General features: G+C 41.1%; 1 protein-coding gene across 1 annotated transcript; it reads left to right on the forward strand.

Moving 5' to 3' along the window:
* Nucleotides 1–419: 419 nt before the first annotated feature.
* LOC311045125 (DEP domain-containing protein 7-like) lies at nucleotides 420–9291 on the forward strand (the record flags this gene model as incomplete). The annotated part of the gene is made up of 12 exons (XM_084056934.1): nucleotides 420–501; nucleotides 889–1074; nucleotides 1850–1991; nucleotides 2077–2184; nucleotides 2687–2820; nucleotides 3362–3560; nucleotides 4281–4411; nucleotides 5185–5328; nucleotides 5850–5992; nucleotides 6258–6383; nucleotides 8031–8106; nucleotides 8985–9291. 12 exons carry the CDS (start codon nucleotides 420–422, stop codon nucleotides 9194–9196), a joined length of 1683 nt encoding a protein of 560 aa, XP_083913060.1. The 3' UTR covers nucleotides 9197–9291.
* Between the last annotated feature and the right edge of the window lie 3420 nt (nucleotides 9292–12711).

Consider the following 12711-nt stretch of genomic DNA (forward strand, 5'->3'; position numbering starts at 1 on the left):
CCCTGAAATGAGAATGAATGACTGATTGTTAAAAAAAGAGACACTGGGGAGCCCAAAAAGAAAACAAAAAATGACATTCATGGTGTGGCCCCTTTAAATAAATGTGAAAATACTGAAAAGCTCCCACATTTTGTAATATTAAAAATCTACAAAGCAACAATTGAAGTTTTCAAATAATTGTAGTGGAGTAAAAGTACAATATTTGTCTCTCAGATGTAGTGGAGTAGAAGTAAAAGTATAGGAAATTGGAAATACTCCAGTAAAGTAAAAGTACCTCAAAATTGTACTTGAGTAAATGTTCTTAATTACTTTCCACCACTGCGTGTATTTGCTGCCATCTAGTGGTTGAAAGTTGTTCACAGTACTTCTATAAAAGGTGTGTCCAGTCCACTAATTAGCATTCACATCAGTTTGGAAAAATGGCCTCAGTGAAGGAGAGAGCTGCTGCGTTGAACCTGGAAGAGAAGTTGTTTGTTGGACCCCAGACTCCCTATTCCCAGGGTAATTCACCCACCTGTTAACTAAGTCTAAGAGAGAGGTGTCATAATATATGCCTTTTAGATGTGAGTTTTCAACTGACCTTAATTGCAATCTCCTGAGCAGCTCGCCGCTGAGCATTCATGTATGTTTTAGAAGTTACAATAATGTTAGTTCAATCTCGTTAGTTCTTCAGTCTAGTCTAGTCTACACACACACACACACACACACACACACACACACACACACACACACACACACACACACACACACACACACACACACACACTTTTGCTTGTCACAGACATTGTAATATTTTTGTCTTGTGCCACTGTCATTTTGACATTGTAATATTTTTGTCTTGTGCCACTGTCATTTTGTTTACACTGTTCATCGTCTATCCTCGTTTAGGTCATGAAGTGGTTACTGAGGCAAACCATTCTACCGCCTTATGGATTGGCCTCATCTCCCATCTCAAAGCCTCAGTGAAGGTTAAGCATCGACGCGTCCATCTCAAAGCACACAGTAGCTGTTTTGTTGGCTCTGACGCTATGGATGTGGTGATGGACCATCTCTCCCATGCTAGTGGATTTGAAGGTATTTTCTAGGCCTACTACACCAGTGGTTCTCAGCCTTGTGAATTTCTAGGGACCCCCCCCCCCCCCGGTTTGATATGCATTATGCGAAAGACTTGAAGATTTGATATCATTTTCATGTCTTGAGTGTTCATTTAACGCTGAGAGTGTACAAATGGAATCCGTAAGGATCCATTTGGAACCCTGGTGGTCCAGTCTGGACCCTGCATTGAGAACCTTTGTACCACACCATAAATCTTTCAACAATGTCTCATCTGATAAATTAACCAATTGATCCCTACATATTGATGTATAGTCAAAATAGCTGAAAATTGCACTCTGATGCATCGTGAGCTTGCAGATCTGCTATTTTTGCAACACTACCTATAATGTGCCCAATATAAGGATGGTTGAAAGTGACTAAAATTAATATGATGCCACGATACTGTTGATTAAAAAAGGTTAAAATGACTGAAAAAGTTCAAATGTAATTTAGATGGCATGCTATTTAGACTGATGCTAGGTTCATTTGTTTACCTGGCATCCTATAGTTTCAATGAACAGATTATTATTTTTTGATATTATATTGTTTAGACTGATGCTAGGTTCTTGGTTTACGTATGATCCTAAATTACTGAGGCACTTCACTGTCTCTCTGCATTTGATGTATGTGCTTACTGTAAGTCTCTCCAAAGACTGTCTGCTAAATGCCTACATTGATTAATGGTACCCCTCCCATCCCACCATCACCATTTATAATGGTACCCCTCCCACCATCACTCTATTCACAACTGCAGGTGCTGATATCCCACGGGACAAGATTCTTTTTTTTTGTCAGGTATTGTTGAACTGCAACGTGTTTGAAGCGGTGGACACCAAACTCTTTGGGAAAGACAAGAAGCAGGCTGTGTTTCAGGACAGCAAAAATGCTCTCTACAGGTTAGTTTGACACCACGCGTACACACACACGTTTTCAAACGCAGCAATCTGTATGCTAAAACTGTCTTTTGAAAATATTAAACAGGTTCCTGGACACAGAAATGCCCCCAACGGATGAGTTTGAGAAAGGCCTATTATTTTGGGCACATTACCATGGAATCCACAACTTCTTTTCCTGTTCTTCTTCAGACGGGTATGGGGATGCGCTCGGACATCAACATTGATCTTTAAGTTTTTGCTTGGCATTTGTAGTTTCAGCACCATATACAATATACATAATCTGCTACTTGTAGACCATTTTCCTAACTAACCACTAAATGTTGAGTATTCAACTCAAATGATTCCTCTTCTGTGCAACTGACTTTGTTTGCCTTTGAAGATGTAATTGGCCTGCTTGCAGTTTTCCTTAAGGATAATGTTGAAAGACCATCATAAAGATAAACTAAAAAAGAAAAGTCTTTTTATACTCTGCATTGATGAATATTTCGAAAATTGTAATCTTCCATCAGTGAGCCACTGAGCTTTCTTTCCTTCAGAAGGAGTTGAATTGGGCATAACATTTACAGTTGAAGTATTAATCTATGATCAACATTATTATGTAACTGCAAATGTTTCAAGGCATTTATGTGAAATATGTGGTCATAAAACTAAACAACTGCAAAATAAGCTTTCAATCATCTTTCTTTGTTGTGCAGGCAAGAACATCCGGCATCTTTCCATGGGCAATCTGGGCAGCAGCGCACTTCTTTTGAATCCATGCAGATGTACACTCCAGGGAAAGCCAGGAATCTACATACCCCTGGCAGAGCCAGGAATCTAGATACCCCTGGTAGAGCCAGGAATCTAGATACCCCTTGTTCCAACTCTGAATTGCCACAATCATGCAAGTCAGCCTTTTCATCACAACTCAACGCTATTGGCCATAAGTTGGTCTCAGTCAAGAGCACTGAAAACGAAAAATCTCCACAGCATGGACTGTTCTAAATTTATCATTGACGCTTTTCCAGATTCGCAAAGTATATTACAGGATGGCATGGCACCCCCCAGTATTTTTGCCCTGACCCACAATGGGATGCAGGACGCTGACCTTAATATATTTTTCTTTTAGCTACCCCTCTTGTGCCAGTACTTATACTAATTGGGGAGCTATAAGTTAGGACTGTCCGTAGCCCAAACAGACGAGTTTTGGACATTGGTCATAATAGGCGAAATTGGTGAAAATTGCAGATCTTCAAGCTGTAGGCTTTTATTGACAAAGATTGGTGTAGGGGGGAAAAGTAGGGGACCAAGTATAGACACTGGTCAGCTGAAGTATATACTGTAGTAGGTGGTTGACTGTAATACCCCTCACATCCTCTGTATCTTTGCAGTGGTGGATGAACTGTGGCATGAACAGACCATCCTCAGGCTGTTAAAAGTGGTAGAACTCCCCATGCTGGAAGGATTGCTTCAGTGCAGCCAGAACCCTTCACCTTCTCCGTGTCGTCAGCTGGCTCACAACAAACCAGACCTCATCTACAGCAACAGTCACCTGGACAGACAGATCCTCAAGACCTTTAGAGACTCACAGTACGTCTGACTTTATTGGCAGTGACAACTCTGTGTGTGTTGAGTGTGTGTGTAGGTCTTTGACATAATGGCTTGTCTGCTTTCCCGCCCTCAAATCCCCTTGAGCAACACTCAAACCACTGAAGCAAGTCAATGAAGCTATTCAGAGGGGCTCTGAGCAGTTTGTGATGGTACATGTATACTGTATATCCTAATCCACAGGTCTTGAAAGTGGGGGGGGGGCGCACAAGGAGGGGGGAATTGGGTAGATAATATACGTACATCTCATTTCATGAGCGTTTAACCGCTTTGAACGTGGTGTCCCTATATTGGACATGTCATTGTCAACAATCTTGACGCATGTGAAATTGTAGATCAGCTGTTATTTCTAAAGTCACAGCCAGACAGAGGCTATGGCTATTTGGGGTCCTTGGCATGGAAAGGTTTGGGAACCTTTCTCATTCTGGTTAAGATGCAACCTTCAGGATTTTCCATCGGAATGACGAACGTCAGCACTACAAAGTACTTGATCTGCACTATTTGTTTGTATCTGCCAAACTGTTGAGAAGAAAATATTATATAGCTATTAAAGAAGAAAAATATTATAGCAGAGTACATTTATTATGCGTTTTACAATGATTTATAATTGGAATACAGTAGCCTGCTGGTGTTTTCACATCACCTTTTTTGTCTTTTAATAAGGCATTTATAATTGGAAGTGTTATTTCTTCTCTTCCTCAGGGAGGATGAGTGGCTCTGTGCAGCACTGGACTGTCTGGACAGCCTCCCTGATCAGCCAGTAGTGGAGCTCAGCAGGGAGCTGCCTAGATGCGTCGCTCAAGATCCTGACAGTGCTGTCTACGCTCCGGCAGGTAGTGGCAATGAAAATGAAAGCAAGTGTCTTCACATAGATAATTTATATTGTCTCTGTCGGGTGAAAACTTTGTCTGTCCAAAACGTTACTTGTCAGGGAATGGAAAAAAAGAACAGGTGTTCCAATGTACTCATTAGACATAAGTTATTTTTCATTGGTTTTAATGAATTTATTATTTATAAAACCCAGACAGAATTAACCAATTTCAACCTAGTGTCCCTATTTTGGGCTTGTCACTATACGCCAAAATAGTGAAAATGCATTAGACCGCATTTAGGGTAAAAAACAATATCTGCATTCACACTAAGCGCCTTTTAAAAACTAACAAAGCTAAACAAACAGGCACTGCCCAAAAGGTGACTGCATAACGCTTTTAGAAGGCGCTGGTCAGAGCTCTTCTGGCCTAGCAGATCACATGGACAAGCAGAGCTGCTCGTCAGAGATTTATCAGTGTTTACCTGACTGCTTGTTTATAAAAGATTGATACAGTAATTTCACATGTATGCTAGGTTAAAACTGTCAAAGCAGCATTCCTTCATCCTTCATAAAAGGTGATTAGACTAGAGGCTACAATCTGTTTAAGGGTTACATGCTCACAGTCAGTTAAGATTGGGTGTCCCTTTTTTCTTAAATGTTTTACTGTAGATAATAATTCAGGAACAAAACCACTTGATGTGCATATCTATAGATTTTATACACTTTATAAATCATTCAGGGAAGAATGATGTTAATTTCGACACCGTATGAAACTAAGGTTTGTGTCTACCCCAGGCCCTAGGTTCTGTCTGGATGGCATGGGCCAGGGTAAGCTGCTGATTTACGAGGTCTTGGTCAAACACTACAGCCACACAGACAGGCTTGCACTGCTGCCCAAGCACATGAGTGACGTCTACACTGCCATCATTGACCTGCTGGGTGAGATGTGAAAAATCCGACCCTTCACAATTCGCATTATGATTTTATTTATCTGTTGTAGGCCTGCCTCTATTGGATTCTGAAGTGATGAGAATGAAGCAATGTCTTAAATTTCTAGTGAAAGTGTAACCATTAATTCATTAAAGCTTGGTGTAAACTATAGTTATTTATAGTAAAACTAATCTCGACAACCAATCACCGTTGAACTTGAAGCCCCCATCTTTCCCAGATACTGAGCTAAAGGGAAAGGATGCATAAAAATGAGGGAGGGGGGGTGCCAAATGTTTTCCAATACAGTGGGCATTAGACTGGATGGGATAGTACAGTAGGATGATGCCCACCATGCACTGGCGAGTGGTGCCAAAGTTTCTAACTCCACACCCAGTCCCAACCTAAGTTTAATCATCTACAAGCCATTGGCCAAACACAACCATCTGAGGTGTATCACGGGTGTTTTTCTGCAACATAACGAATCCATTCTAAGTACTTCCATTCCCTTACCCTGGTTTCTCTCTCCCTAGTGAATGCAAAGCTGGACAAGGCACTTGAGGCCCTGCAGCTATGTCTGAAGCTACTGCCTCCTAGCTGCAGAGAGGAGTTGTGCAGGCTTCTGACTTTCATGGCTCTGGCAGCTGACCCTGGGGCGATAAAACTGGACAAAGAGGTTACACGCACACATATATTAAGCATTCTTGCAATGCTGAGCTGAGAATAATGCAATGGATCAGTCCCACAATGTACTGTGGCATGTCAGAGGAGGACCGTTTGATATTTTAGTTATGATTGTGGTGCCCTATTTTCGGCTTGAAATATTATCGCAAAGAGTAAGGGCTAACCTCCAAAGCTGTGACATATTTGGCCTGACTTGTGGATAATTGTAGTCATTTTATGTTTTTATTTAACACTAGGGTGTGCTGTTGTACTTTTAGATGGAGAACAGACTGACGGTGATAAGATCCTTCTGCAGGGCTATTCTCCACAGCAGGAAGCTCTCCACAGAGACTGATCAACTGATGATGATCTTTATGATTGACAACAGAGAGGAAATCTTCAAGGTAGTGTAGACTAAAGAACGTATTGCAGAAATATAGAAGACATTTAGAGTATTAGGCTCCTATAGGCTCTCTTCTGAAATTACAAGAGGCAAAACTTGGAGCTGATTATTGATAATGATTGACTTTGAGAGTCTTGAATTTATGGACAGATATGTGTGAGTTTTAAAGCCGTTCTCGGTGATCGACGGAGCAGTCAATACATTAGGCTTAGAGTCAATAACGTGCTTTGTATTTGAACTTAGAAAATGTATTTCTTCTTTTTTATGCAATCTGCATACCGTTTCTACATTAAATGCAGTATTATTTTGCACTTTTACGTTGTGTGATGAACTGTATTCTTATTCAAAATTACTCGAGTTTCAACAGCACACAAACACATTAAAGTATTCAGAAGTACTTACAGTTAACTGACGGACAGTTGGTATTGATCCCCGCTTCAAAAACACTTGAGCAGCGAGCGAAGAGCAGCAATGGCGGACATTGACAACAAAAAAAGCTAGTGGAGAATATGCTCATGTAGAACTGAAGAGGGGAGGGATTATACAAAGTAGGTCCCTACGTCACGTTAGGGGCCAAATCAGACGGCCTGTTTTCAGACTAATTTACATAAAAAACACAGATAGCCTGAATAGGAATATGATAAAACGTAGAAACTGCTAATAAAGTATTAAGTCAATAAAAGCAGCGTGTCCAGCGAGCGGAGAGCAGCAATGGCGGACACTGTCAACGAAAGCCGAAGGATATTCAAATTTGGAACTGAAGAGGGGGAGGGATTATACAAAGTAGGTTCTGTATCCTACCTCACTTTTGGGGCCAAATCAGATGGCCTGTTTTCAGACCAATTTACATAAAACCCACAGATAGGCTGGCAAAGCCTGAGTGCTCAAACTCGGGTATTTTTTGGAACAGAAGAGAGGTGGGGGAGACCAAAAACACAGAAAATGTTAAAATTCATGGTGTAGTCCCTTTAATACCAACAAACTAACTATTCTTTGTAGGACTAGCAGCTGCTTAAGGGTAAAGTCTATTATCCGAGAGGGGAAATTTGTCTTGGGCACAGTGCTACAGTCAGTTGCCCGACCACTGCGGTCTGCCACCTCGGGGCGACTGATTGCCTCGTCGCTCAAGGGTCCTTCTGGCCGATCTACACGGTCACGTTTTTTTCTGTTCTGCCCCCACAGTGGTGGAATGAACTCCCCACTGATGTCAGGACAGCAGAGTCACTGCCCATCTTTCGCCGCTGACTGAAAACCCACCTCTTCAGGAAACACCCTTCTCTACCCCTTCCTCTTCGCCTTGTCTGCTTGTTGTTAACTAGTTGTACAAACTCTTGTTTTATTATTGGATCTTGTTTAGTCAATACACTTATTTGTTTTAGCTCTTGCTCATTTGATTTTGCTATTTGTATCATCTGTTTAAGAAAGTAGGTAGCTGATAAATTGCACTTTTAGCTTAGCGCTAGGTATACTCTTAGTTGCTTGTTTTAGCAGAAAATGCACTTAGGACTTCTCGTGATTAGTAGTTTCGTTCCCTACCTATGTTGAATGCACTCATTGTAAGTCGCTTTGGATAAAAGCGTCTGCTAAATGACTAATGTCTTCACTGAATCGTTTGTTTGTTCTAAATTACTTCTCTTTGTGCCTTAAGATACCTGGGGCTCTACACAAGCATGTCAGTGATATGCTGGACAACATCTCGCGTGGGACGCAACCAGATGTAACAGGTAAATAATGAATAGATAATTTACAAGCAACTATTTGTAATGGAGAAAACATAAATGGGCTGGGATCCACATTATGGTCACCATAGGTTGCAGCTTACCCTTGCTCCCCTTTACATTGAATGTCCCAGACTAGACTATCTATATCATAGACAAACATTAGGTTTACAACTCGGGAGTACACGCATTATCAAGTCAAAGTAACTGCAAAGCAGCTTTTAAAAGCGGAATGTTCACTTGTGTTCAAATTAAGTTGATAATGTTTTGGATGGTAACCAGTCGCGGCTGGTGCTTCTTTCTCTAAGCCATAGTACTAAGGTTTATTTAGGGCTTTTATAGGGCTTTTGTTTGCATTTGCTGAGCTGTGTGATCACCTGAGTAGTAAGTAACTCAATTGTGAAAAATGGACACAACTAATGACATGAGCACAACTTATGATTTCAATATTTTTTTGTATTCATAGGCTAATGATAATATGCTGTTTTTTTAATCCAGTATATCGATGCTGTTGGACAAACTTTGTCCATATTTCAACTAGTTTTTACTTATTTTAAAAACCTTTTCTTTTGTATTAATGCTCTACTTCATCATACTACAGTGTCACTCAAAAGCAACACATAGTTGATCTACAAGCTCACGCGGTGCGACATGTAATTTAGATTTTTTTTTTCTCCATAAGTCTGTAGGTTTTATAAATATTTAACCAATAAGTATTTTCAATAAATGACTAACAACTAAGTCATTGACTTAATACTATTTACCTTGTTGGCTTGCTAATTAAAAAAAATCTTGGGTAACTGAATCGTATTGTTAACTGCCCTGCCCCTGAGTGCTGAGCTTAATCTTTCTGCATAACTCTAATTGTTTTCTTTATCTCCTAGGCTCTACATTCTGCCAGCCGGTCCCTAGCAACATGTATCCCGACACTGGCAGGATCACCACAAACCAGCATCTCTGGGATTTGCTTCAGACCATCCACCAGGACCCTAAAATCTCGGCCAAGGAGAGAAAGCGCCTACTGGGTCAATTTTACCAAGCCCACCCAGTTATATTTAATGAATACTTTGGTGATTCTGCTGTTGGTGTAATATAAATGTTTTGCCTATAATGACATTCCCAAGTAGGAATACCAGGTTGAAAGTGGTTCCATCTGTCGTAGTTATTTAGTCACAAGTGCTTGTCATTGGATATTTAAAAAACTCCATTGGATCCAATTGGACACGGGTTATATATTTTTTCTTTATCAAGTAACTGTTTTGGACAAACAAGGAATTTGTCTTTTAGATTCTGTAAAGGTCAAGAATTGTGTAAATATTGTATGTTTTGTATATGTTTTATCAACCAAATTAAAGCTAAATAAACGTCACGCTTAATTTTCTGCAAGAATTTCAATTTCCTTTTTGTTCTGATTTCTGGGCCCATATGGTATTTGATTGCACTGATTCAGGAGTTTTATTGCATTAATTATTTACCAACCACTAAAAAAGGTGCACTGTAGAGCACAGACGTCAAGGTCGCAGTTAAGGTGCTACTGGGGCCATCTGTCCTCTTTTGGTCAATATAACTTAATGACGCATGTGACCAGTCAATAAGTTCTTCATGATACAGTAGTTTTTGTAGTGTAATGTTGCTACTTATGGCTGATCGATGTGACACGTTAATCAGTTCTTCGTCGTCCCAGGGCCAACCTTTACGGTTTGTACACATCCATTATCAAGCCTCTGAGAACACCATTCAAAACCGAATAGAACATGTTGGCCGTGTCCTTCTCCATTGATTTCAATGGAGAAGTGGCGCCATGTTCTATTCGGTTCCTCAAGCCATATGGTTTGATTTATACTGCTGACGGACAGACAAGAGGGGAGAAGGGAACATCCCTAGACCTACTGGGCTCTGGAACGCATCAGGTTTTGTTTGTTTTTCTTTCCACCCTGCAGTCACCAGGGACCCTGGCGCTGATGCCTCTCTACCCGGGTCAGTTGTCAGTGAAGGGGCCCGAGGGCTAGACCCTTGCATCATATTAGCCCTACCTGATACTGGAAGACTCCACAGTCCAAGGTTTTGTGTATTTTAATAGTCATGGAGTGGATAAAGTTGTGGGTTAGGTTATCGTTGATGAAAGGAGCCACCAAGAAAAATATCTCGTTCTCAATATTCCTCAGAAGTTCTGACATCTTGACTAAGGGCCTGCATGGTCATGTTTATGAAGTTGGCACAACAAAGACATCCCAAACATTAAACAATGTCTACATTTCATTGAAAATAACATTGACAGAACTACATTTAATGGCAACAGTCATGAACAAAGATTCCTTCGTGTTCAGGAGGTGTCATATCAATCATCATATAAAGGGTTTTAGTCTCATAGTAGCCAGTCAGAAATCAACCATCCTTTTGTGACATACAGTAATGCAGTAAATGGGCACAACCACCAGGTGTCCTCATCCATCTAGCCTACAAAGAGCAGAGGATTTCTGACACTGGATGGCTACTGCTTGAACCCCAGGCCATGTCCCCATTCTGGGTTAAACATTCAGCAAAAATTTATCCACAAGCTCAACGTGTTGCAATGCGTTGTGAGCTTATAGATCGGTTCTTTTTGGTTATTTATAAGGTTTGGTGTAAAGGGAAATCCTAGGAGCCTTGCTCCGGTTAACTAAGAATATCAGGTTTAAGTTGTGAAAACATGAATTACAGTCTGTTAGATTGACCGAGCGGTCATGACCCGAAGTGAGGAGGCAGAGGCAGGAAATATATTAAATGCCACTTGGTGGGCCTTTATTCCCAAAAAAGGTTACAGTGTCCATCTTCTATATATACATTTCTAAACCCAAAACCCCAAAAAAATACCTGCCACTGTGTGGGACTAAACACAAAAACAACATATCAATGTCACTAACAAGACACGCCACAACGTGCAGAATTACTACACGCAGTCTGTAGGCCACTTCATACTGCTCAGCACACATCTGCCCCCTCGCAGCATAATTAATTGCGGCCAACACAAACTCACAACATTACAGTCGGCCATGTTGTTCCTTAGCGTCATCGCCGACCACCGCCCAACGAGACCCAAGTGAGGTCAGACAACACACTCCATATTTGGGCATAGCTCCATTGGGAACATCTCCTATTATGGCTTTATATATTATAGAGACCAACAAACACAAAGCACCGCGCAGCGGATAGGGGGGAGGGGCGCGCAGCGCCCCGACCCTCTAGTAATATACATTTCTAAACCCAAAACCCCCAAAAAAAACCTGCCACTGTGTGGGACTAAACACAAAAACAACATATCAATGTCACTAACAAGACACGCCACAACGTGCAGAATTACTACGCGCAGTCTGTAGGCCACTTCATACTGCTCAGCACACATCTGCCCCCTCGCAGCATAATTAATTGCGGCCAACACAAACTCACAACATTACAGTCGGCCATGTTGTTCCTTAGCGTCATCGCCGACCACCGCCCAACGAGACCCAAGTGAGGTCAGACAACACACTCCATATTTGGGCATAGCTCCATTGGGAACATCTCCTATTATGGCTTTATATATTATAGAGACCAACAAACACAAAGCACCGTGCAGCGGCTAGGGGGGAGGGGCGCGCAGCGCCCCGACCCTCTAGTAATATACATTCTAACAATAAAATCATGTGCTCTGGGCACATGCTGTTCTGACCATCCCTATTACAGACTGGCATAGAAAGCAGCCTTTTATACTCCCCACCCTCAGGTGCTACCAACTACAGGGTTGCTCTATCATAATAATTTCCCATAAAACCCCCCCACATACCAAACCCAGCAATATACCTACTATGTAAACCACAATATGACATCACTTAACTGATCTAAATGAACTACCATCCCCAAACCCCACAATAACCCACAAACATAACTATATAACATTTTCCCCACCCCTGGCACAATCCTATGTGATGGAACCCTCCCGGAACTATAAAAGCAGCTGTTGTTTCCCTGGGGACTCTTTAAATACTGCACCCTGGGAGTAGGAGACAGGAAAGGACAAGTAAGTTGTGAGAAACATAGCAATAACATTTATATTCTTAGAGCCCATAGCATAACTATTCTAACTTTGACATTTGTCTTTCACAGGTGACCCCTCCCCCGATGTCTGGAACACACATACATGGCAACAGACAATAAAGACCACAATCATAATCCATTACTTGTCTCCTACTCATTTATCATGTGCAATATATACCTGTATAACTGTGTCCCCCCTGACAAGTACATGAACATATCTCAAAGTCCTGTAACGTAACAGAGATTAAGAGGACCTCCGTTACACAGTCACAAAAATATGTGTAGTATATCAATGCTGTTGTGCAAAAAACCTTTGTCCAAAACCGTTACTTTTCAGGAAAAAGTGTAGATTTTACTTAGCCACAATCTCTTGTTAATACTTTTTATTGGTTAAATATTTATAAAACCCACAGACAGACATAACGACTTTTAACCTGGTGTTCCTATTTTGGAATTTGGGCAAGAAATCTTCAGAAAAGATTATGCTGGTTTGGCTTATCTTATTTTCAGTTGGAGGTAGCACAAGCTGCAGGCATTATTGCTTTTGGCCCCTTATTT

This window comes from Gymnoscopelus microlampas, assembly GCF_963454915.1.
Source record: "Gymnoscopelus microlampas genome assembly, chromosome: 5".
Lineage (NCBI taxonomy): Eukaryota > Metazoa > Chordata > Actinopteri > Myctophiformes > Myctophidae > Gymnoscopelus > Gymnoscopelus microlampas.